This window comes from Bos grunniens, chromosome 2 (assembly GCF_055505025.1).
Source record: "Bos grunniens cultivar Pamir isolate PY7600 chromosome 2, Bosgru_T2T1.0, whole genome shotgun sequence".
Classification (NCBI taxonomy): Eukaryota; Metazoa; Chordata; class Mammalia; order Artiodactyla; family Bovidae; genus Bos; species Bos grunniens.
Window position 1 is genome coordinate 38796407 of NC_141166.1, and position 27667 is coordinate 38824073.

At 37.7% G+C, this 27667-nt stretch overlaps 1 protein-coding gene across 23 annotated transcripts in view; it reads left to right on the forward strand.

Moving 5' to 3' along the window:
* Nucleotides 1-27667, forward strand: part of ACADL (acyl-CoA dehydrogenase long chain) — a 41399-nt gene extending 13732 nt beyond the window's left edge. For 6 of the 23 annotated variants that reach the window (XM_086342020.1, XM_086342041.1, XM_086342064.1 and 3 more), the window contains 6 exons: nt 3134-3298; nt 3944-4045; nt 4790-4903; nt 19033-19160; nt 21350-21436; nt 26479-27667. In XM_086342020.1, coding sequence (XP_086198146.1) covers nt 3134-3298; nt 3944-4045; nt 4790-4903; nt 19033-19160; nt 21350-21436; nt 26479-26572 — 690 coding nt within the window. In that variant the 3' untranslated portion in view covers nt 26573-27667. Of the gene's footprint in view, nt 1-3133; nt 3299-3943; nt 4046-4789; nt 4904-14397; nt 14715-15618; nt 15831-19032; nt 19161-21349; nt 21437-26478 lie in introns of all 23 variants that reach the window. The other 17 variants (XM_086342078.1, XM_086342094.1, XM_086342082.1 and 14 more) reach the window with 6 other exon arrangements.

The window sequence follows — 27667 nt, forward strand, 5'->3', positions numbered from 1 at the left end:
TCCAGGCAGCCTTTTACAAACCAGAAAAAGAAAAGGTGAGGCTTACATTGTCCAAACAGGGGACAAACAATAGTTAATGAATTTGATGTTGATGAAAAATGAGGGGAAAGACTTCTTATAAATATCAAGAAGAGTTTCAAAAGATCTTAAGAGAAAAAGTATTTTTAATAGAATTGAAAAGCCCTTCAACCTTTCTGAGCATCACGTCAATCCACTGATAGAATTGGAGAGCACCTGCGATTGAGATTATAGATAGGCTCAGAAGTAAATGTATCTTTTAGAGTATCATATCACTGATAGCAGAGGTTTTTGTTTACCTAAATGGCACCCCACTCCACTACTCTTGCCTGGAAAATCCCATGGGCAGAGGAGCCTGGTAGGCTGCAGTCCATGGGGTCGCGAAGAGTCGGACACGACTGAGCGACTTCACTTTGACTTTTTACTTTCATGCATTGGAGAAGGAAATGGCAACCCACTCCAGTGTTCTTGCCTGGAGAATCCCAGGGACTGGGGAGCCTGGTGGGCTGCTGTCTGTGGGGTCGCACAGAGTCGGACACGACTGAAGCGACTTAGCAGCAGCAAACCTGTGTCTAGTATACACCCAGTGAAGATTTATTGATGACTGAGTTTTTTACTGTTATGTCACTTACAACTATGCCGTCACCAGCGCTTTCATTTGTTGTCATGTACACAGCACTAACATCACTCCCATCTCCCATTATTGCTTAGTATCAGCAATCTGTATTTTAGAGATGAATCTTCTTATAAGAGGCATGGATAGTAGGTGATGAGAGTAATCAACACCATTTTATGCCTGTACTGTTTCAAAGGGACAGAGACAGGATTAGATCATTTGTATAGAGTTTGACAGATACTAAGATCACTGCAGATGGTGACTGCAGCCATGAAATTAAAAGAGACTTGCTCCTTGGAAGAAAAGCTGTGACTAACCTAGACAGCATATTAAAAAGCAGAGACATTACTTTGATGACAAAATGTCTGGAGAGTCAAAGCTATGATTTTTCCAGTAGTCATGTATGGATGTGTGAGAGTTGGACCGTGAAGAAAGCTGAGCACTGAAGGATCGATACTTTTGAACTGTGGTGTTGGAGAAGACTCTTGAGAGTCCCTTGGACAGCAAGGAGATCAAACCAGTCCATCCTAAAGGAAATCAGTCCTGAACATTCATTGGAAGGACTGATGATGAAGCTGAAACTCCAATACTTTGGCCACCTGATGTGAAGAACTGACTCATTGGAAAAGACCCTGATGCTGGGAAAGATTGAAGAAGACAGGAGGAGAAGGGGATGACAGAGGATGAGATGGTTGGATGGCATTACCAACTCGATAGACATGAGTTTGAGCAAGCTCTGGGAGATGGTGATGGATAGGGAGGCCTGGCATGCTGCAGTCCATGGTGTCGCAAAGAGTTGGACCGGACTGAGTGACTGAACTGAAAGATGGTAAATTTAGGATGCTATGGAGCAGTTAATCCAGTCTGGGGAATTTGGGGAGGTTTTTTGTAGGAGGTGATGTCTGAACTTACTCTCCAAGATGAGTAGAATTCATTGTAACAGAGTTGGAAAAGGGCCTCTCAAGTAGAGGAAAAAAGATTTCCAAAGACCCATAGGTAAAGATGACCTTGGGGACAGCAAGTCATACAGTAGATCTCACCTAAAACAAAGGAATGAGGAGAAAGTGGGATAAGAGATAAGGCTGGACTGGTAAGCTAGTGCCAGTATGTGATGAACCCTGCTAAAAAAAAAAAACCTGAAAAAGTGTTGAAACAGATTAGAAAGAACTGTATGTCAAATTGAGTATTATGTAGGATAATAACATGATTTATTGACCATTCACTGACATTAGGAAGGGGGCTTCCCAGGTGGCGCAGTGGAAAAGAATCTGCCTGCCAACGCAGATTCAGTCTCTGGGTTGAGAAGATCCCCTGGAGGAGGAAATGGCAACTCACTCCAGAATTCTTGCCTGGAAAATTCCAGACAGAGGAGTCTGGTGGGCTACAACCCTTGGGGTCGCAGAGTCGGACACAACTGAGTGCACATGTCCATCGTACCCTGTCGTGGGGGAAAACAGATTGATACCCAAATTAAATAGGAGCAGAGGCAGGAAGACATATGTTCCTTGAATTATCAGATGGAACTGTCCAGAAGCAGGTGGATATTCAGGTCTGGAACCTAGCAAGAAATTTGGCTTAGATAAAAGATTTGGAGTCATCAGCCTATGGATAACAACTGAAGCCATGGAAGCAGCTGAGAGGACCCAGGAAAGATACAGAATGAGAAGATAGTGGTTCATATTTACTTTGTGTATATTTGTCTTCTGGATAAATATTTGATAAACTAATATCTTATTGAGCTTGTTGTTTTATCAATCCTTAATCAGTCCATGGACTATACAGTCCATGGAATTCTTCAGGCCAGAATACTGGAGTGGGTAGCCATTCCCTTCTCCAGGGGAGATTCCCAACCCAGGGATCCAGCCCAGGTCTGCCACACTGCAGGTAAATTCTTTACCAGCTGAGCCACCAGGGAAGCCCAAGAATACTAAAGTGGGTAGCCTCTCCCTCCTCCAGCGGATCTTCCTGACCCAGGAATTGAACCAGGGTCTCCTGCATTGCAGGCAGATTCTTTACAGCTGAGCTGCCAGTGAAGCCCTTCTTAATCAGTACCTTTCTTATTTAGGCCATCTATCGAAAACTCTGCCTTTTCAAAAACTGATAAATCTGAAAGTACAAGTACTTCAATAGTATCATGCTATTCAAAGCAGATTCCATTTTCTCATCTGAAGCATCTTTCTAAAATATAGTGTATCATTTTTATAGATAATTTTGTTTTAATTTAAATAGAATATAATAATCAGTTCATTATTATTATTATTTACAATATTGATAGTGGGAAGAAAATGTATAGAATTCATTCTTTGAAACATTGAAAAATTTCCCCTCATATACTAGCCTCATGTATGAATAATCAACACTGCAACTATTTGGAGAGGTTACAGAGAGAGGTATAAACATGTTTTGTTTGGTTTGGTTTTCTCGAATGTGTTTGCAGTCTTGACTTACACATGGACCTGAATTATTGTGGAGCCTCACAGTATACATGGGGTTTTGCAGGTATTTGTCACTAATGGGTGGCTGTGTGACATTGTGATCGTAGTAGCGATCACAAATCGAGAGGCTCACTCTCCTGCCCACGGCATTAGCCTTTTTCTGGTGGAAAATGGAATGAAAGGATTTATCAAGGGACGAAAGCTAGATAAAATTGGACTAAAAGCCCAGGTAAGTCATAATACAAATTTGTTTTCATAATATAAATCATTTATAAAATATATTGTATATATACAATTGAGTTTACTCAGTTATGCTTTATATATAGAACTATATATAGCACAATCATACCTTTCTTCCTATGCTGGATTCTTAAAATATGCTTTTTCAGAAATGATTGTGGAAATTTATTCCACTGTTTATGCCACTGTTGTCAGCAGTAGAGGTGAATTAGGATATTTTGAAAATCTGCTTTAGAACATTAACTGCCTAATAATACTGTCTATTTTTGAAATTGAATTATGAAATAACAGGAAATATTTTTTCCTACTACTTGGTAATTATTTAGTAATTTTTTTGTTGCCAAAAAGAAAAACATGTTTTACTTGATATGCATTAGAAATCCTTAGTGCTCAATATCTACAGAACAGAACAGTATTAGAACTAGAATGACTGTATCACAGTGGGAAAGCCACTTTTGGAATCAGATAGACCTCGATTTGAATCCCAGGTTTACCACTTACTAATTGTGATCATTAACAACTTTATCTTGTCTGCCAATTTGTTTTGTTTTCTGAGTGGCAATACTAATCACCTCATCAGGTTCTTGGGAGATTTAAATGAGGTAATTCTGTACTCAATCGTATGATCCCTTAGGATACTGCAGAATTTTTCTTTGAAGATGTACGGTTGCCAGCAGGTGCCCTACTTGGAGAAGAGAATAAAGGCTACTATTACCTCATGCAAGAGCTTCCACAGGTCAGAAGTATTAAAAGAATGCACCTTTTGATTAGATGATGGACTGGAGTAGAATAATACAGGACTGTATCAATCCATGCATACAGAACTTGTGATGTAGCCAGTCCCTTGACTATAATTTGAAGGTGTACAATACACATATATTTTATATATTATATATATTATTTATTTATATATATTATATATATACATATGTATAATTTTTGTAGACTGGATGTATGAAAATGTATGAAAAAATCATATGTATGATTTTTGTAAACTGGATGTATGAATAAGAGAACTCAAGGATATCCAAGTAAAACTTATAAGTGAGTCAGGAAAATAAGATTTTCAGTCCTATGATTCCTTCTTGGAATGATTTTAGTATCTTACCTGCAAGTCAAGAATTTTTAGCTCTTTGTAAGGAAATAGCCAAAATATTTGCCAAGTTCTTTTTCTTTAAATAATACTCAAACAGCTTTGGAATTTCTTTTCTCGTAAGTACGTAAAGAGAAGAGGGAAATGAATTACTTATATATATCTGTATAAAGATAGTCATACATAAAGATAAAAAATTTTTTTAAGAGACTTATTATAGATGATCGAAATAGTCTTATAAATCTCAGTGGGAGTCTTTTCTTATAAAGAGTTAAATAAATTAATCTTTAGGAGTTTTATAAAGATTATTTACGTGATTTATTGTCATTTAAATCATATGAAAATCACTTGTGTAATTAGAGTAACTATCTAATTTGGGGGTTATAGGAAAGACTGTTAATTTCCGAGATAGCAGTTTCAGCCAGTGAATTCATGTTTGAGGAAACCAGGGACTACGTTAAACAAAGAAAAGCTTTTGGAAAGACAGTTGCAGATTTACAGGTAAGCTTTTCATTGGTATTACATAGTCTCATTTTCCCTGGCAACTCAGCTGGTAAAGAATCTGCCTGCAATGCAGGAGACCCTGGTTCAATTCCTGGCTTGGGAAGATCCGCTGGAGAAGGGATGGGCTACCCATTCCAGTATTCTTGGGCTTCCCTGGTGGCTCAGCTGGTAAAGAATCCACCTGCAATGTGGCGGACCTGGGTTGGATCACTGGGTTGGGAAGATCCCCTGAAGAAGGGAAAGGCTACCCACTCCAGTATTTTGACCTAGAGAATCCCATGGGCTGTATAGTCCATGGGGTCTCAAAGAGTCAGACATGACTGAGTGACTTTCACATAGTCTCAATTTGCTCATTTGAAATAGGTCAGCTAAACATGAATGTGGAGTAATTTTCACATAGATGATGTCAACTGAAAAATATGCACAACTTAAAAGTTGAGAATTCTGTTTTACTTGATGGACAAAGCTGAGGATGTGAGCCCCAAAGACAGCCTCTTAGACAGCTCTGAGGGACTGGTCCACACAGGTAACGGAGGAACCAGATATATAAGAGTTTTGCAACAAAACCCAGATAGTTGGAACATCCAAAGATTACAGTTAAAGAGAGTCAGACACTCAAGTTCATGAATTTATTGTTTTTGCAGGGAAGATGCAAGAGTCTGCACTCATTGAAATCACTCCTTTGATATGCGCCTTAACCACCTAGGGCCACTACCCTCTTCTCCACCCTGATTCCTTTCCAGGTGCACAGTTGAAGGCAGCTGCACTGGCTGCTGGCTCAATGGCCACGATATCCTTGGTTTACCCATATGGCAGGCAATATTTTTCTCCACAATGATACTAGAATCCACGGAAGTGGATGAAACCACTGAGGGAAAGAGTAGAGATTAAGGCAAAAGAGGTTTCTAGGACAGAGTCCTGAGAAAAAAATTATGAGATTTAAAGGCAGAATAGGAAACAAAGAGCCTACAGAGACAATTGAGAATGGACAGTTAGGAGAAAGCAAGTCAGGCAGTATTGTCACCAAAGCCAAGAGAAAAGAGGATTTCAAGTGGGCAGGAGCTACTCAGGGGGAAAATAAGGTGAAGGTTAACGAGTGCCCACTGGACATAATGATATATGGAGGTTATTTTGTTGGTGTCCTTAATGAACTGGTATAGTGTCAGATTTGGCACCCCACTCCAGTACTCTTGCCTGGAAAACCCCATGGGCGGAGGAGCCTGGTGGGCTGCAGTCCATGGGGTCGCGAAGAGTCGGACACGACTGAGCAACTTCACTTTCACTTTTCATTTTCATGCATTGGAGAAGGAAATGGCAACCCACTCCAGTGTTCTTGCCTGGAGAATCCCAGGGACGGGGGAGCCTGGTGGGCTACCGTCTATGGGGTTGCACAGAGTCGGCCACAACTGAAGCGACTTAGCAGCAGCAGCAGCAGCAGTGTCAGACTGGTGTTAGACTGGTGTGGTGTCAGACCAGAATGAATAGAGGAGTGAATGGAAATGAGGAAGTAAAAATGCTGGTGGTTGGCAACTCTTGAGAGAAGGGTTGGTAACTTGGAGGTGAGAAGAGAGGGTGGGGAGGGGAATGAGGGAAACATTTGGAGACCATGTGAAGTAAATGACAATTCTTAACTTCTGTTATTATTACTACAATGAGAATGCTAGAGTTATATTTTAATGCCTAGAGAAAGGATTTAGTAAAGAGGGAAAGATTGCAGATATGGAAACTATAATTAACTGTATATGATCTTTGAGAAAGTGTGAGGGTATGGATGCCAAAGTGCATTGAAAGATAGGCTTTCACATCCCTGATAGGAAAGGCCTTTCTACCATTGAAACAGGAAGAAAAGAGGAAAGAATGAGCAAGGGTCGCTCCTCAGTTCATTTCAGTCTCTCAGTAAGGTCCAAATCTTTGAAACCCCATGCACTGAAGCACGCCAGCCTTCCCTGTCCATCACCAACTCCCGTAGCTTGCTCAAACTCATGTCCGTTGAGTTGGTAATGCCATCAAACCATCTCATTCTCTGTTTTCCCCTTCTCCTCTTGCCTTCAGTCTTTCCCAGGATCAGGATCTTTTCCAATGAGTCAATTCTTCGCATCAAGTGGCCAAAGTATTGGAGTTTCAGCTTCAGCACCAGTCCTTCCAATGAATATTGAGGATTAATTTCCTTTAGGATAGACTGGTTTGATCTCCTTGCAGTCCAAGGGACTCTCAAGAATCTTCTCCAACAGTTCAGTTCAGTTCAGTCATTCAGTTGTGTCCGACTGTTTGTGACCCCAAGGACTACAGCACACCAGGCCTCCTTGTCCATCACCAACTCCTGGAGCTTGCTCAAATTCATGTCCATTGAGTTGGTGATGCCATCCAACCATCTCATCCTCTGTCATCGCCTTCTCCTCCCGCCTTCAATCTTTCCCAGCATCAGGGTCTTTTCCAATGAGTCAGTTCTTCACATCAGGTGGCCAAAGTATTGGAGTTTCAGCTTCAGCATCAGTCCTTCCAATGAATGTTCAGGACTGATTTCCTTTAGGATGGACTGATTGGATTTCCTTGCAGTCCAAAGGACTCTCAAGAGTCTTTTCTAACACACCACAGTTCAAGAGCATCAATTCTTTGGCACTCGGCTTTCTGTATAATCCAGCTCTCACATCCAGGTACATGACTACTAGAAAAATGTCCAGCTCTCACATCCAGGTACATGACTACTGGAAAAACCATAGCTTTGACTAGACGGACCTTTGTTGACAAAGGTCTGCTTTTTAATATGCTGTCTAGGTTGGTCATAACTTTCCTTCCAAGAAGTAAGCGTCTTTTAATTTCATGGCTGCAATCACCACCTGCAGTGATTTTGGAGCCCCCCCAAAATTAAATTAGTCACTGTTTCCACTGTTTCCCCATCTATTTGCCATGAAGTGATGGGACTGGATGCCACAATCTTAGTTTGCTGAATGTTGAGCTTTAAGCCAACTTTTTAACTCTCCTCTTTCACTTTCATCAAGAGGATTTTTGGTTCTTCTTCACTTTCTGCCATAAGGGTGGTGTCATCTGTGTATCTTAGGTTTTTGATATTTCTCCAAGCAATCTTGATTCCAGCTTGTGCTTCATCCAGCCCAGTGTTTCTCATGATGTACTCTGCATATAAGTTAAATTAGCAGGGTGACAATATACAGCCTTGATGTACTCTTTTCCTGATTTGGAACCAGTCTGTTGCTTCCTGTCCTGCATACAGATTTCTCAGGAGGCAGGTCAGGTGGTCTGGTAGTCCCATCTCTTTAAGAATTTTCTACAGTTTATTGTCATCCACACAGTCAAAGGCTTTGGCATAGTCAGTAAAGCAAAAGTAAATGTTTTTCTGGAGCTCTCTCACTTTTATGATGATCTAATGGATGTTGGCAATTTGATCTCTGGTTCCTCTGCCTTTTCTAAAACCAGCTTGAACATCTGGAAGTTCACAGTTGATGTACTGTTGAAGCCTGGCTTGGAGAATTTTGAGCATTACTTTGCTAGGGTGTGAGATGAGTGCAATTGTGCGGTAGTTTGAGCATTCTTTGGCATTGCCTTTCTTTGGGATTGGAATGAAAACTGACCTTTTCCAGTCCTGTGGCCACTGCTGAGTTTTCCAAATTTGCTGGCATATTGAGTGCAGCAGTTTCAAAGCATCATCTTTCAGGGTTTGAAATAGCTCAACTGGAATTCCATCACCTCCACTAGCTTTGTTTGTAGTGATGCTTCCTAAAGCCCACTTGACTTCGCATTCCAGGATGCCTGCCTCTAGGTGAGTGACCTCACCATCGTGATGATCTGGGTCATAAAGATCTTTTTTGTATAGTTCTTTTGTGTATTTTTGTCACCTCTTCTTAATTTCTTCTCCTTCTGTTAGGTCTGTACCATTTCTGTCCTTTATTGTGCCCATCTTTGCATGAAATGTTCCCTTGGTATCTCTAATTTTCTTGAAGAGACCTCTAGTCTTTCCCATTCTATTGTTTTCCTCTATTTCTTTGCACTGATCACTGAGGAAGGCTTTCTTATCTCTCCTTCCTATTCTTTGAAACTCTGCATTCAAATGGGTATATCTTTCCTTTTCTCCTTTGCCTTTTGCTTCTCTTCTTTTCACAGCTATTTGTAAAGCCTTCTCTAATATTCTTGAAGAGATCTCTAGTCTCTCCCATTCTCTTGTTTGCAAAATGTCTTCAGAAGACTTCCATGTCTTTATGTATCGATAGGGAAATAAGAAATGTGAGTGAATAGGGTTGGAAGTAGGAAGGTTTGAAATCCTTTCTTTGGAGTGAGAGACTGAACACTAGGGACACTTACAGTAAGCTTTCTGGCAGTATTGAGGACCCAAATGAGGTTAGTGATCATGCCTTTATAGCAGAATCTTCTGCTTTTTTGTGTATTAGCTTTACTGCAAGGGTTTTGCTTCTTCCTGGCTTTTGCCAAGAAGTTTAAGGTATTTTCAGAATAACTCAGAATATGGTGACCTTAATCACTAAAATGTCAATCAAATTTTAAACCCTCTAATTTCTTCTTAAATGAAGAAAAAACTTAAAAATAATGCAGTCATCAAAAATCCTGCAGTTGGAAGTATAATTGCAAAGTTCGTTGCAAAGGGAAAAGGAAAGATGAAATACTTTGGTAAGTTTTCAGCACAGCGTTATATATGAAGTTAAATTCAGGTGTGACTTAAAACTTAGTACAACTCCTTAAGTCTTTATGGTCTAGGCAAGTTGTATTATCTCTCTCAAAAGTACTTTCTTCTTGGTAAGATGTGAGTAATATGAGTAGGTACCTCACAGAGTTGTTATGAAGATAATACCCATAAAGGGCTTAGAATATTGCCTGGCAACGCAAGCTTTCATTAAAGTTAGCTACTCCAGTTGACCCATGAACGGCACAGGTTTGAATGGCACAGGTCCATTTACATGTGGATTTTTTTCAATAAATACATTGGAAAATTTTCTGAAGATTTTAAGACAATTTAAATAGTGCAGATGAACTGTGTGGCTGAGAAATACAAAAAAAAAAATGTATATCATGAATGCATAAAATGTGTAGATACTTGTCTAATTTATCATTTACTACCATAAAGTATGTACAAATTTATTACAAAAAGTTAAATTTATCAAAATTTATGCACACAGACACAGGATGCCATTGATTACGCTAGGCTACCATAAAGTAATCATACTGCTGTTTCTCTGTTATCAACACACCAGTCATTTTCTTTTTCATGTAATCTTTTCATTTTGAGAAACACTGATATGCACTATTTGTTTCAGTGAGCAAACATGTATTGATTGCCTTCTGAAGGTTGTATGCTCAAATGTAATTTGATAGACATGACTCTGGAAATACTGTAAGCTCCTAGCAACACAAACCGAGTGATACTACTTGTTATCACTCTTTGACTTTCCCGGATATATCCAAAGTGGAATTAGTATCATTTGCTTCTCAAAGCCAACCACTACCCCTTTCACCAAAATTGTTTATATGTGTATATATATCTATGGCTGATTCATGTTGAGGTTTGACAGAAAACGACAAAATTCTGTAAAGCAATTATCCTTCAATTAAAAAATAATTTAAAAAATGCCCTTGCCTTTAGCCCTATTCTGGGTACTATAAAAAGTGAATCAAATAGACATATTTTCCATCCCCTTGGAAATCCTGTGTTTATGAATTGCATATTAAATTACAACAAAAATGACAATATTATTACCCAGATTTCCTGTAGACTTCAGAACGTTAAATATTATTTGACATGTAACCATGAAAAATATAGAAAATTGGTATAATATTTTCCAATATTAGATTCTTCTAAAATATTTACTTATTTAATAACATACATGTGCATATGTGTAGATATATATGTATGTATTTTGAGAGCAAAAAGATAACAGTCCTTTTCAAAGCAAGTGCCATTTTATTGTTGCCTTCTTTAAAGGTAGTTCACTAAACTTTCACTAGGTGGCAGTGCCATCCTGCTTCTACAGGCATTGGTAAGAGCAGTATTGTTTTCCAAGTAGATGTGTGGTTCTGAGATTTCTGAGATATTTCTTCTGATCTTCTTGTTTTATATAAATAAGTACCTTTGAATAATATTTTCATACTCCATCTAGATATGTATTCAGAGAAGAATGAATAATATGTGTTTATACGTGCATGCTGAGTCGCTTCAGTCGTGTCTGTTTGCAACTCCATGGACTGTAGCCCACCAGGCTCCTCTGTTCATGGGATTCTCCAGGCAAGAATACAGGAGTGGGTTGCCAAGCCCTTCTCCACAGGATCATCCCTGCCCAGGGATTGAACCCGTGTCTCTTATGTCTTCTGCATTGGCAGGCAGGTTCTTTACCATTATGGTTCCAATATTAAATTAAAATAGTAGACTTAAAAAAATAATAATAAAATAAAATAAAATAGTAGACTTTAAAATATATATATTTTATTATATTATATGTATATTTTATATGTATATTTATATGTATGTGTACATATAATGTACACATACATTATATGTATATGTATATAATATACATATTATATGTATATTATATGTTATATTATATGTTCCAATATTAAATTAAAATAGTAGACTTAAAAAAATAATAATAAAATAAAATAAAATAAAATAGTAGACTTTAAAATATATATATTTTATTATATTATATGTATATTTTATATGTATATTTATATTTATATTTATATTTATATATTTATATTTATACATTATATGTATATGTATATAATATACATATTATATGTATATGTATATTATATGTATATTATATGTTATATTATATGTATCCAAATGTCATTTTTATGACCATGTAATGATTCAGTTTCCTGATATCTGTTATCCTAGAATTTTGAACATTTTGGGCCTTTCTGACCACTTGGACACATTTTATAAGATTTATTTTCTTTTTAGACTGGAGATCTACCATACTTAAGTTGCAGTAGTTACAGGATTTTCCTTTTATCTCATCCATAGTCTCCAAAGTTGCTGTCCAGTCTTATGGTTTTCCATGGAATGGACAATACAATAGTAAAATTCAGATATTAAATAATGATAATGTGTGTCATTGATTGATGTTCTCTGTATGCCAGGCACTGTGCTAAAAATTGTCTCTCCTTTTTTCTTAGCAACTGCATATAATACATATTACATTTATCCTTATTTTACAGAAAAGGATGCTGAAGCATGGAGAGGTTTAGTTATATGCTCAAGGTTTCATAAATATTCTAGCCCTGGAACCTACACTCTAGGTTTAGGTTCCAGAGCTAGTTTTACTGCCTCTAGTGAAAGCCATTCACTAGTTTTATTACCCAGAAATCCAAAGTAGATAGACTCCTCTTCTTTTCCCATCTCTTTCACCCATGGACAGTGAAGTGAAAATTCAGTGTTTTTTTCTGCTGCTGCTGCTGCTAAGTCATTTCAGTCATGTCTGACTCTGTGCGACCCCATGGACTGCAGCCCACCAGGCTCCCCTGTCCCTGGGATTCTCCAGGCAAGAACACTGGAGTGGGTTGCCATTTCCTTCTCCAGTGCATGAAAGTGAAAAGTGAAAGTGAAGTCACTCTGTTGTGTCCAACTCTTCGCAACCCCATGGACTGCAGCCTACCAGGCTCCTCCGTCCATAGGATTTTCCAGACAAGAATACTGGAGTGGGTTGCCAGTGCCTTCTCCCATTCTTTTCTAACACAAGCTTTAGTTCTTTCCTGTGTGGTATATGCTCTTCTAAGAGGACAAAGTATTAGGAAATAAAATAGGATAGGTAAAAAATAACACTTCTTCCTTATATTTCTCCAAAAAGGGACTATTCAGTTCTTAGACCTTGAGTGTGGGATTGTGTGCATGCCTGTCAACTCATTTAATCGTGTTTGACTCTTTGCGACCCTGTGGACTGTAGCCTGCCAGTCTCCTCTGTCCATGGGATTCTCCAGGCAAGAATACTGGGTTGCCATGCCGTCCTCCAGGGGATCTTCCTGACCCAGGAATCAAACTCGCATCTCTTAAGTCTCCTGCATGGGCAGGAGGGTTCTTTACCACTAGTGCCACCTGGGAAGCCCAAGTGTAGGGTTAATTAACTGTAAAATCAGATAGTAAACCTAAATTTTATAGTTTATCCTTGAGTCACGCTGTTTAAATGAAATACTGGGCTCAGAAACTTCTCCAGAGTGTCTTCTAATTCCATAATTCTGTGTTTTTAAGAATTGTATTATTCAGAACTCAGAAAGAGATGCTATCTGATCCACTTTGCAACTTTAGGGGAAAATGCTAGCTTCAGTAGTATCTATGAGTGACTAGTAATAAATGTTAAAAAATACTGCTGTGAGCATGCTGATCATTCACCAAAGGCACCTTGCTAATAACAGGTGGTACAATTATTAGCTACCATAGTTTCTGAAAGCATGATGCATTGTCTGCAGTGAAGAGCAAAGACCAAATCTGTTTGGTAACACTCAGCTCAATGCCACAAATATGTAAATATTTACTCTTTATCCCCAAAGAGTAAATTATGTGCTCTTGCAGGCATTAATTCCTTCAAACCTGTGCACCTGAATGCACAGCAAGAATGTTCTAAATGAGCCCATCCTGGTCTGAAATTTAACTTTAGCTTCTAGAAGCTCTTAGCATTTTCATCAAAGCAGTTCTCTTATGAGTTGGGCTTAGAGATCTTGATTCTGTTGTAAATAGTGCATAAATTCTTAAATCTGGGCTTCCCTGGTGGCTCAGTGGTAAAGAATCTTCCTGCCAGTGCAGGAGACATGGGTTCAATCCCTGATCCAGGAAGATCCCACATGCCTCGAAGCAACTATGCCCTTGCACCACAGCTACTGAGCTAGTGCTCTAGAACCTGCAAGCTGCAACTATTGAGTCCATGTGCCACAACTAAGAAGCCTCCTTGCCAATAGCCCATGCGCTCCAACAAGAGAAGCCACTGCAACAAGAAGCCTGTGCGTTGCAACTAGAGAAAAGCCCAGCAACAAAGACCCAGCACAGCTAAAAGGAAATAAATAAATAAACAACCATTCAAAAAAATTCTTTCATGTGCCATCACATGCTGTGCATGGGGTGTGCAAAAGTATATTGAGACTTGTCAGATTCTTCCTTATTTTTCAAATGAAGTCTCATAGGTAGTGTCATTGATCTACACCAATACTAAGCTAAAAATTCCATTTCAGGGATTTTCATGAAATATACACTCATCTGTTTTTAATGTGTAGGAGGGTATTGCTCCACTATTTTGTTTCCTATTCCACTTTTAGATTTTTCTGTGAGTAAATTCGGATGTGTGGGGTGGGAGTGGGAAATTTTGTGCTGACTAAAATGTAGACATTTGGCTTTGTTAAATATAAATGAATAGAAAGGGAGATTGAAAAAGTAAGGGGAAGTCTGAGAAAGGAAGAAAGTTTTGGTGTAACCTGTCACGTTTTGAATTAGAGGCCAACAGAGGTCAATGTAGTCAAAGCTATGGTTTTTCTATTAGTTATGTACGGATGTGATAGTTGGACTATAAAGAAGGCTGAGCACTGAAGAATTCATGCTTTCAAACTGTGGTGCTTAAGAAGACTCTTGAGAGTCCCTTGGACAGCAAGGAGATCAAACCAGTCAATTCTAAAGGAAATCAACCCTGAATATTCACTGGAAGAACTAATGCTGAAGCTGAAGCTTCAGTACTTTGGGCACCTGATGCAAAGAGCAAGCTCATTGGAAAAGACCCTGATGCTGGGAAAGATTGAGGGCAGGAAGAAAAGGAGACGACAGAAGATGAGATGGTTGGATGGCATCATTGACTCAATGGACGTGAGTTTGGGCAAACTCTGGGCGATCATGAAGGACAGGGGAGCTTGTAGTGCTGCAGTTCATAGTGTCGCAAAGAGTCAGATGCCACTGAACAACAGCAATACAAGAGGTAGAAAGGTGTGGTACCAACCTTCCCACTGCTTGGTTTTAGAATCATTAGAAGTCAGTGTCATTTTCTGTTACCAGAGAGGGATGGAGTAAACTCAAGGGAAAGGCAGTCAGTTGGGTTCTTCAGCAGCACAGTAGTTATGTTGAGACATGTATGGGGAATCTGTCCCTTAGAATGCCTTTAGCTGACATACTGTGAGTTTTGCCTGGTCCTGAGTTTTATTGTACTCCTTTTCTACTCTTTTCCAAAAATGGAAAGTACTCTAACGGTCTCCACCACAATAATGCTTTGAAGGGTTAGGTTTTATGGTTTAAGATTGTTGTAATGGCAGCAAACGAGGGTCAGCACCCTCTGCTCCTTGAAGCCTTCCTGGGAGAAGGCTGTCATGGTTTTGAACTAGACATTGTGCTGGTGAGGGGGCTTCCCTGGTGGCTCAGACGGTAAAGCGTCTGCCTGGAACGCGGGAAACCTGGTTCAGTCCCTGCGTCAGGAAGATCCCCTGGAGAAGGAAGTGGCAACCCACTCCAGTACTCTTGCCTGGAAAATTCCATGGAGGGAGGAGCCTGGTGGGTAACAGTCCATGGGATCGCAAAGAGTCAGACACGACTGAGCAACTTCACTGGTTCACTGGTTGTGGAGGTGGAGTGCATTTATAATTTCTAGTGTGAGTTTCACTGTGCCATCAACTTAGTGCCACTGTCACTGTCTTCCATGCCTTTTATCAGCCACAGTGAAGATCTCACTTAGGTTCCAAGCAGAATGATCAAAACTCTGTTTCTATTTGAATTTCCACAGGAACAATAAAATCAGGAATACAAGAAAATTGGATTGAAGTTAGAGCCATCAAGAATAGTTGACGCTGGTCTCGATAGAATGATTAGAATAGTAGAATGATTAGAATGCTGTTAGTTGTCTATGGCCAGCAGGAGGAGGTGAATAGGTATGTTGACACTGACAGTTGCAGACCATGCAGTTCAAGTTAAGGACCGTGCGAGCTACTGAAAGAGGTAAGAGGGAGAGTGGGGAAAGGCAGCAGAGGTTGGGGAGGTACTGGGCTTTGACGTCTCGAGTGTTCCGATTCTATTCTTCTATTGCATTCTGCAGATATAGAGTAAATATTTTGCAGTACGGATGGAGGTTTGTAACATTGTACAGGAGGCAGTGACCAAAATCATCCCAAAGAAATAGAAATGCAATTAGACAAAATGGTTGTCTGAGGAGGCCTTACAAATAGCTGAGAAAAGAAGAGAAGCTAAAGGCAAAGGAGAAAGGGAAAGATACACCCAACTGAATGCAGAGTTCCAAAAAATAGCAAGGAGAAATAAGAAAGCCTTTTTAAGTGAACAATGCAAAGAAATAGAGGAAAACAATAGAATGGGAAAGACTAGAGATCTTTTCGAGAAAGTTAGAGATACAAAGGAAATATTTCACGCGAAGATGGGCACAATAAAGGATGGAAACGGTAAGAACCTAACAGAAGCAGAAGAGATTAAGAAGAGATGGCAAGAAGATACAGAAGACCTGTACAAAAGAGGTCTTAATGACCTGGATAACCACGATGGTGTGGTCATTCACCTAGAGGCAGACATCCTGGAGTGTGAAGTCAAGTGGGACTTAGGAAACATTACTATGAACAAAGCTAGTGGAGGTGATAGAATTCCAGCTGAGCTATTTCAAAACCTAAAAGATGATGTTGAAGTGCTGCACTCAGTATGCCAGCAAATTTGCAAAAGTCATCAGTGGCCACAGGACTGGAAAAGTTCATTCCAATCCCAAAGAAGGGCATTGCCAAAGAATGTTCAAACTACTGCATGTATGCAGTAGCATGTGAAACACTCATTTTACATGCTAGCAGGGCTTCTGTCATAGCTCAGAGGTAAAGATTTGCCTGGGTTTCAGGACATGCGGGTTTGATCCCTGGGTTGCGATGATCCCCTGGACAAGGGCATGGCAACCCACTCCAGTATTCTTGCCTGGAGAATCATGGACAGAGGAGCTTAGTGGGCAACACAGTTCATAGGGTCACACAGAGTCGAACACAACTGAAGCAACTTAGCACGCATGCGTGCACATGCTAGCAAGTAACGCTCAGATCCTTCAAACTAGACTTCAACAGTACATGAACCAAGAACTAACAGATGTACAAGATGGATTTAGAAAAAACAGAGGAATTAGAGATCAATTTGCCAGCATCCATTGGATCATAGAAAAAGCAAGGGAAGAATTCTGTTTCACTGACTACACTAAAGCCTTTGACTGTGTGGATTACAACAAACTGTGGAAAATTCTGAAAGAGATGGGAATACCAGACCACCTTACCTTCCTCCTGAGAAACCTATTTGCAGATCAAGAAGCAACAGTTAGAACTGGACATGGAACAACGGACTGGTTCTAAATTGGGAAAGGAGTACATCCAGGCCATACATTATCACCGGCTTATTTAACTTATATGCAGAGTACATCATGTGAAAAGCCAGGCTAGATGCCACCTTCCAATGCAGGGAATGCAGGTTCAATCCCCGGTTGGGGAACTAAGATCCCACATGTTGGTGTGCTGCAACTACAGAGCCCGTGCACCACAGTGAAGATCCTGCATGCTGTGACTAAGACATGACACAGCCAAAAATAATTAAATAAATAATTATTTTAAAAACAACCTATGGTTTTTCCACTAGTCATGTACGGATGTGAGAGTTGAAACATAAAGACAGTGAGCGCTGAAGAATTGATGCTTTTGAACTATGTTGCTGGAGAAGATTCTTAAGAGTCTCTTGGACAGCAAGGAGATCAAACCAGTCAATCCTAAAGGAAATCAACCCTGAATATTCACTGGAAGGAATGATGCTGAAGCTCCAGTACTTTGGCCACCTGATGTGAAGAACTGACTCATTGGAAAAGACCCTGATGCTGGGAAAGATTGAGGGCAGGAGAAGGTGGCGGCAGAGGATAAGATGGTTGGATAGCATCACCAACTCGATGGACATGAGTTTGAGCAAACTCCAGGAATAGTGAAAGCCAGGGAAGCCTGGCATGCTGCAGTCCATGGGGTCTCAAAGAGTTGGATACAACTGAGTGACTGAACAACAAGTATAAATATGTTTTTTAAATATACAGTTTTTAAATTTTATTTATTTATTTGTTAAATTTTTTTGGCCGTGCTGTGTCTGTGTTGCCGCATGGGCTTTTCTCTAGTTGTGGTAAGCAGGGGCTGGGACACATGGGCTTAGTTGTCCCAAGGTATGTGGGATCTCTCTGGGTCAGGGACCGAACCTGTGTCTCCTGCGTTGGCAGGTGGATTCTTTACCACTTAGCCACCAGGGACGCCCTTAATGTCTAATAATATTTTTATATTGTCCTAGCTTGTTTCTTTATTCCAATACAGAGAAGCAGGAAATGTGCATACTTGATTTCATTAATAGTTCTTCATGGATTTAGATTCCAGAGGAGAACAGGTATTTTCAACAGCTGTACCTAAAGGACTGTACCACACAATGGTGCTCACCCATTAGTCATGCTGTTCTTCCAAAAGTTCCCTGCTGCTGCTGCTGCTAAGTCACTTTAGTCGTGTCCAACTCTGTGCGACCCCATAGACGGCAGCCCACCAGGCTCCCCCGTCCCTGGGATTCTCCAGGCAAGAGTGCTGGAGTGGGGTGCCATTGCCTTCTCTGAAAAGTTCCCTAAGTAGTCTAAATTTTTTAACCTAAAATATGAGATGTTATTTTGTATGTATCGACCTTTGCATCTTGTCTTTTGGTACATTTTCTTAGTAATGAAATATAACATTAGCTGTGTAGTTAATATGCATCTTTTTTGAAGGGAAAAAAAAAAAAACACAGTAATTCCACATCTGTTTTGATCTGCTGCTGCTGAGTCGCTTCAGTCATGTCCAACTCTGTGCGACGCCATAGACGGCAGCCCACCAGGCTCCCCCGTCCCTGGGATTCTCCAGGCAAGAACACTGGAGTGGGTTGCCATTTCCTCCTCCAATGCATGAAAGTGGAAAGTGAAAATTGAAAGTGAAGTCGCTCAGTAGTGTCTGACTCTTAGCGACCCTATAGACTGCAGCCTACCAGGCTCCTCCATCCATGGGATTTTCCAGGCAAGAGTACTGGAGTGGGGTGCCATTGCCAAAGATCTTTTACTATATAATTTTTTATATGCTAAGTGACTCAAAATATGCTCTTCTCCTTCATTTCCTTTAAACTCTAGACGGTGAAGCATAAGCTAGCAGAATTAAAAACATCCATATGTGTAACCAGAGCTTTTGTGGACAGCTGTCTCCAGCTGCACAGAGTGAAACGTCTGGACGTTGCCACTGCTGCCATGGCGAAATACTGGTATGCATGCTACGGTAATTAAAATGTGGTGTTTGCACAGACTGTTATGGAATTCTTCCAAAGTGAAACTCAGCCTTGAAGGCCTTAAAGGAAGAATGCTGAGTGAATGAAAACTAGCCGTAAGGACCAATTTTTTTTTAAATTCTGAATATTCCCATTAAACCTATTTATAATGTGCTAAAACTTACCCAAGTTACTTTTTAACTTTTAGCTTACCCTCGAAAAGCAAATATTAAATATGATGACTAATTTGTTATTTCAAGTAGTAGTTGATTCTCAAATTAGCTGAAGAGTGGCTGTAGAGTAAGACAACAAAAGAACAGTAATACTTCGAGTCCTGAGATAGAGCCGCAATTCTGTCATTACGTAACTGCAATTAAATTTAATTATTTTTGGGCCAACATTTTGATATCTGTGAAATGAGTAGATTAGGCAAGATTTTTCTGTTTAAGAGGTTTTCTAGACCTCAGAAAAAATTTCTGAAGTTTTGACTGTCCAATCAAAAGTTGTACATGCTCTATTAAGCAAAAGGAAAAAAAAAAAAAAATGTTCTGTAAGACAACTTTCAGGGACTTCCCTGGCCATTCAGTGGCTAAGACTCTGGGTTTCCACTGTAGGGGTCTCAGGTTTGATCCCTGGTTGGAGAACTAAGATCCTGCATACCTTATGGTATGGTCAAAACCACAAACCAAAACAAAAAAATTTTTCATTTTCATTAAACATGATTAGCAATGTTATTAAAGATGAGTTAATTGAAAAAAGACACCCCCCCATAGGCCTTTTGTGTATTTTAAGATGCAAGAACATAGTTTAAATCAGATTCTGAAAGTGGGTTTTGTTTCCTCTTTTAAAAACAAACATTCTCACATCTCATTAGCCCAAAAATAACCTGGAAAAAATTCCTGTTGTTATTCATTAACTTGTGTTCACTTTAGTGAGAAGTAGAATGAGGAAATATGCAGAATAGTGGTTTATGTAATGAACCACTATTCTGCATGTATGTATTATGTAGTGAACCAATAATCCAAAATAATAAACTTGCCAGGTTGAAAAGTCATGTGAAATTATTAGAAATTAACATTTTGGGGGGAAGATACTTACATTTACAGCAAGTTTTTTAACTAGTGAAAAATTTTTAGATATTTTTGGAAAAAGACATTTGGATAGCTGGTGGCCTTATTCTTTGAAAACACTAGGTTTATAGACATACTGGTATTTCATATTGGAGAAGAGGAAGCAACTACTTATAACCCAGCAAATATTTCACTAACATACTTGTCAAAGACAAAAATGTGTAGAATTCCAAATATCACTGCCCCCTGAATCTTGTCTGTTAATCATTATATTGTTACTGTATTTCTCAGGAACATCTTGACCTGTCCTATGGCTTGAGTTAAAAATTATTTTTTATAGGAAAATGGGTCTATGCTTACCTTTGTTTTATATTTCCCACTGTTGAAAGTAAGTTGAAAAGATTTTGAACTAACCAGTTATTTTATGGATTTTAACAGTAGTTAAAATTGTTGTGATTAGATCAGAAAAGAATATATTTTTCAAGCACTTCATATTAATATATATATACTTCAGGAATAAATAATTCCCCAATAATCTTTAATAAGTGTCCTAGAAGATAGTATGTGCTTTGATAGAGGTCTATCCTCTTAGGTTTTCACTTTTACTTTCAGTTTATTCCTGAAAACCCTAAAACATATTTTTTACAGTTAAAAATTCAGAATTGCCGCCTTTGCATAGGAAGTGACATATTTGAAGAAAACAAACACATATTACACAAGGCAAAAGAAAGTAGATGACTATATAATTTTTCTGCTAACATATCACACAGAGAATCTGAATAAATTAGACCAGATTCAAGTTTTTACTATATTCTTTTTAGGCTTAAAGTTCCCAACACCTAATAAATAGTCTAAATTTTCTACATTTTGTTTCTAGACTTAACAGAAACCCAGCCAGAAATATAGTTGATGAAGAAAGTATTCATTATGTGAAAATATTCTTGAGATTTATTTCATTTATAATTTATATCAATCTTCTCTGGTTGACTGATACGCCTATTTTTAATTGTTTGATAAATGTATGCATTTAAACAGTCATTTGTTTTCTGGCTGTAAAGCATCTCATGAAAATTCATTTCAAATGTTCCTTTTCTGCTTTTTATTTTGGACATCTAGGGCATCTGATTTGCAAAACAGAGTAGCTTATGACTGTTTGCAGCTGCATGGAGGTTGGGGATACATGTTTGAGTATCCCATTGCAAAGTAAGTAGGCCTGTTGTGTTATGCTTTTCTGGGTAGTGTGTAGAAAAAGGAAAACTTCTTTACCTGTTCTTTGTACACTGAGGATAGAGGGAAAGGAGGTGCAAAATCTTCGCATTTTTCAACTGCCTATGGAGTATGTTCAGGTAGCTAGAAACAACTTCATGTTATCAGCTTACTACTAGGATTTAATAATTTTTTAAAAAGTGAATATATACTTTAGTATACAAGATATTAAATATAAATAAATATATAATATACTAAAGCTTTATTTGAATCATTATTCAGGATTAGTATCACTTTTATAGTTGAATAGTATTTTACTATAATTGTTTATGTTTAGTTATTCAGATTTTTTTTTCTAGTTTTTTACTGTGACAAACAATGCTTCAATAAACACTCATACGTTTGTCTTAGATACATGTGTTTTTTATCATAATAGGACAAAGTCCCAAAAGTAGTACTGCTAGTTCAAAAGTATGCATATTTTACATTTTAATGCATTTCAAGATCATTTCCTCCAGTTTGAAGCAACTCATACTCAAATGAGTTGTCAAAGACTGAAGATGGCTTACCCTCTTAAGTTATGTGCTTAGTCGTTTAGTTGTGTTCGACTTTTTGCGACCCCATGGATTATATAGCCTGCCAGGCTCTTCTGTCAATGGGATTCTCTAGGCAAGAATACTGGAGTGGGTAGCCATTGCTTTCTCCAGGGGATCTTTCTGACCCAAGGGATTGAACCCAGGTCTCCTGCATTTCAGGCTTATTCTTCACTGTCTTAGTTACCAGGGAAGCCCTTAATTTGCATTGACTATTAATTATTTTGTTTTATTTTACTGTTGTTAAGAGCACTTAACATGAGATCCACCCTCTTCACAGAATTTTAAGTGTACCATACAGTATTGTTAACTCTAGGCACAGTGCTGTACAGCAGATCTCTGGAACTTATTCATCTTGCTTGACTGAAACTTTATGCCCATTGGTTAGTAACCTCCCATTTCTCCTTCTCCGTAGTGCCTGGCAGCCACCATTCCTTTATGAGGCTATGAATTTGACTACCTTAGATACCTCATATAGGTGGGATCATGTTGTATTTGTCTTTCTGTGACTGGCTTATTTCACTTAGCAGAGTGTCCTCAAGGTTCATCCAGGTGGTGACATATTGCAGAACTTCCTTCTGCTTACGATTGAATAGTATTCCATTGTATCTTATACTACAGTTTCTTTATCCATTCATCTGTCCATGGATGTACAGGTTGTTTCCACATCTTGGCTATTGTGAGTAATACTGCATTGAACAAGTGAGTGCTAGCATCACTTGGAGGTCTTGATTTCAATTCTTTTGTATAAATATCTAGAAGTGGGATTTCTGGATCATACGGTAGTTTTATTTAAATTTTTGAAGAACTTCCGTACTGTTTTTTATAGCAGCTGCTGTGCACCACTTCGCATTCTCTGTAACAGCAGTGTGCCAGTATTGCAATTTCTTCATCTCCTCGACATTTGTCTTTTGGCCTTTTAGCTAATAGACAGATGTGAGATGATATTTCATTGTGGTCGATTTACATTTTCCCTGGTGATTAGTGATACAGTATTTTTTCATATACCTTTTGGTCATTTTGTATGTCTTTGAAAATATCACTTTTTAAAAATCAAAAAAAACACACATTACAGAAAAATTAACCTACATTTGAAGTCAATAAAAAAATCTTAAATTTTTTATTGTTTATTTAGTTCTAAAAACAAATCAAAAGTGTTATTTTTTTCTAAGTAGAATTTGTATTTCCTTCAAATGAAAATAAATACAGCCTTTTTATTGCATTACACGTGAATATTCTTGTTTCCGTTTCGAAGCAGTTCCAGTTTGTCAATAGGCAGCATCCTCTTCTATGTTTCTTCCTCCATCTCCATAGTTTCTTCTTTCCCTTTTCCTGTAGTCTTTGCCTTAGTAATCCCTCCATGGCATTTCTCCTTATCATTATAGAAAATATAGTTTTCCTCTTATTTGGCAATATTTTCAGCTTATATAATTTTCCCAAGAGAGTTTTTGCTATATAGAGAGAAGTCCAATTTAGTTTTGAATCTGAGAATGAGAATGCTATGAACTTCTAAAAACCTCTTATAATATTATCTAAATATGGAATCTAAAAGGGAAACAGTATTAAACTAGTATTCAAACTTACTTTCAAATTTATCACTTTGGCAAGTATAACTGAAGACATTTTATTTGCTTATAGTCCTTAATAAGGAAAATAAACATTGTATTCAAGTTATATTAAGAACAGAAGCTCCAGCATAGATGTAATTTACTAATTTCCTGTAGCTACTGGGTAGCTCAGAAAGCTTTCATCACAGGGTATATATAATTTATAACTTTCTATAAAAACTCAACAAGTAGGGTATTTTCCTTCCTTTAGAATGTAGGCATGAAGTAACTAACTTATTTCCTTTTCTTTATCAATCCTTGGACTTGGGTTTTGGTATATCCTTTCAGAACTACTTCAAACAGGCCTTAAACAAAAGCAGGTTTTTTTTTTTTTTAATCTTTGAATAGTCATGAAGTCAGAAGTAAACTGAGTTATGCTAGGACAAATTAAAGCATTGCTGGAATTTTTCCTGTGTGTTTTTATGTTTTAGTCACAATATTAACTCATCTTATTTATAATATTCACAGTGCTTAAGCAAGTAAAATAATAATGGGTATTTATATTTTTCTGCTTAACTGTGCTATTATAACTGCTTCTGGGAATGTAGACAATGTCATGGTTCAGTGTTTGTCTAGTTTAGTTCTGTTCCTAAGAAAGGCATTTAGGTGAAGAAGAGTCAGCCATCTCATGGTCCAGGATTAGAGTGTAGCATAAGTCTTGGTCTGTTTTCTCAGAGGCAATTCCATCAGATCAGTAGCAAGCAAAAATGGTAACTTGATGACTTATTTGAAATTTCTGGTTTCAGTTTGAGAGACATACTTCCTTTCAGGAGTCACAGTCCCCTTCTTGGGCAGGTTCTTAGTTTGAAGACTGTATGAACTTTTAAACTAGACTGCTTTTTTCTCTCCAAAGACAAAGGGAAAGAACTTTTCATAAGATGACAAGAGAGAGTAGTGGATAATATCAAAAAAGCTAATCAGATACATTAGGCAGTATATGAATGAAGTACATATATTTTGATATGATAGAAAAAAAATCATTATAGTTGTGTTTTTTTATACCTTAAGGTTAAACTGTATTATTTGTGTGTTTGTTAACTCCGAGAACTGGGGATGCACAGGGAGTCCTGGCATGCTGTGGTCCATGGGGTTGCGAAGAGTCAGACATGACTGAGCAACTGAACTGAACTTATGCCTGTGCATGTTGCTGAGTCTTGGTTTCAGAGATCAAGGAGATGCTTTTTTGTTTTGTTTATTTTTTCCTGTTTGTATAAAAATGAGTGGTTTTAAGTGTGAGTCAGACTTCAGCCTTACTCATTCGGCTTGGGGCTATGGGAATAGATGCTTACATTTTGCCATTTCAAGACCTGTTTGCTGGGAAGAACAGTGTGAGATAAAGAGCTTCATCCCTGTGTGGTTAAACATTCCTTCTGCTGCCATTCTGTGAATTTTAGTTGATGACTGAATTTAATTAATAACTTATAAAAGGCCTACTGGTCTCTGTCGATTACCTACTCCATTGAAACTTCTTTAATGTGAAAAAAATGTGCCCAACTCGGTCCAAAAGGTCCAAAAGCATTGAAATTGCTGAAGTAGGCTGAAATGCCAGATAGGTTCTCTAAATGAAAGTTCTGGATTTTGTGGGCAACAATGAAATCTGTCTGAAAGAAAAAATATATTTGAAAACACAAACGTCTCTGGATTTCAAGTTTCATCAAAAAGTAGGTATTGAGACTCTAAAATTCCTTTGTAATACAGTAAATCAAATCAATAAATACTGAGCGCTCAAGTAAGGTACCATTGCAAGGTACCATGATGAACTTGGACGAGGAAAAGTTCAGAATTGATCATGTTCCTAGAGAGCCAGCACATTTAATTTTTCTCAAATTAAATTAAAAAAAAAAAAAAAACAGTTTAAGGCTTAGAAAAAAAATGCCTTTGAATTTGCCTACTAGAAAACTGCAAAGCTCAATAACTAATCTTACATTTCTGTAATGAAATGTATTGATCATTTCATCAATGAAAATATTGATACAATTAAAAAGATATTTGCCAAAGTGGCAAGATACCTACCTTTTCATTCCAGGTTGCCAATGATCTATTATGTGACCATTAAATAGCAACCATTAATTAGTATATGTATTAACTTTTTAGCACCTCAGTTCCTTTACCTGCAAAATTAATGGTATTTACCCTCCCTAATTCCAGAGCTGAGAGGATAAAATGAGAAAACATAAAAACAACTATATAGTGTTATATTTGCTGTCATCACTATCAAAAGTAAAGTCTTTTTTAATGGCAGTGTGCTCAGTCACTCAGTATTTTCAACACATACATTACTGGGGTGATTATTAATCTTTTCCAAAAAGTAAGTTACTTGTTAACTTTGTGAGGTAATAATTTTCTGAAGCATCAATTTATACTGCTGATGGCAGCAGTATTGGTGGGACTCTAAAGGATGTTAGAAAACATGTACTTTTCTCTTTTTTTAAATAAAACCAGTAGATTTCAACTTTTGGGGGGAAACATTAAAGGTAACAAGCTATTAAGACATTGTATTCATTTCTAAATTTAAAATAGCACTTTTTAGGATCTTATTATATGTGCTGAATTTTACAAAATTAAAAGAAACAGACTTGGAAATATTATTTTGAATTTGTACTCTCTTCAAGCAAACTAAAACAAATCTATGCAAATGATCAATATCTGAATAGAATTTTATAATCATACCAATCTAGGGTGAATGCCATACTGAAAAAAAGTAATTTATGAAGAACTTTTACTGTTTGAATTTCATTAAATGAACACTGTAAAGTAATTAATAGTTACCTGGTGAGACAAAATTTATAATTTCTAATATCCTTTGTTTATTCCTTTAATCATCTTCTTATTTATCCAGAGCTTATGTGGATGCCCGTGTCCAGACAATCTATGGTGGTACCAATGAAATAATGAAGGAGCTGATTGCAAGAGAGATCATCCATGACCAGTAGACATCTGCCCACATCCCGGAATCCTATTACAGCTAATCTTGTTTTAAATCTACTCAAGATAAAATTCAACCTGGAAAGGGAGGGAACACTAAACAAGTTTTTATCTGTTCTCTCTATAGAGAAAGAAATCAAACGCAAATATCCAAAGATCATAAAGTTTCCCAATATAAGGTTTAAACTGTTAATTTTTTGCATAGCTAAATGGCAAAGATTCTCTGATTCTAGAAGCCTTAATGTTTCATTTATCTCTAAAATTCTAAGAGTATAAATGCCTAGGTCTTTAAAATTGAGGCAGAAGTAATTTTTTATTATACTATTAAATTTTTTACAGCACATTGATTTTGAAAAAGAAGAATAAATGTAATTGAGAATGCAAAATAAGTTTAGATATCTTTTATTCCAAATTCCCCAGAACATGGTTTCTACCACCCTACCCCTAAACCTGTTTTTAAGTAATAAAACACTTTCTTCAGTCCAAAGCTTATGCCAAGTCCATGTGAAATCTTGATGTGTGAAGCGCTGCTTAGGTTAAAGCAGGAAGCCTCCTACCTTAGGGCCTTAAAACCACTAGGACTCAGCTAAGCAAATCCCCACAAGAGAATTCCACTGGTTCCTTAAACCACTGACACCTGGGCTTTCAAGAGATTTCCAGTTTAATTGCTAGGAGAACACACACACCATTATCCTTAATAGTTTCAAGATATTGGTATATTTTATAGGTACCAAAACAGTGACTTTTATTTGGGAGCAGTATAATTTTTTAATTAATTTTAACAGATTTATACTTTGTGTTGTTGTCTATAAGCCAGGCCGTTAAATTGATGAAAACTATGATTTAAAAAATTGGCAAGATCCATAAGTGAATAAACAAGTTGTAATGAGGTAAGAAGTAAATAAACAATAATTTCAAATCATGATAAAGGTAATAAAGGAAATGAAGTATCTTAAATAGGAAAATGAGGAAATGACATTTAATTTAATTATTACCAAAAAATAGGCCATTAATTTGTAAACTGCCAGCATCATTTTAGTACTTGTTTTCCTTTGCATGTATTGGTGAGACAGAGAATAAAGTAGTTTTTAAATGTAAATAAA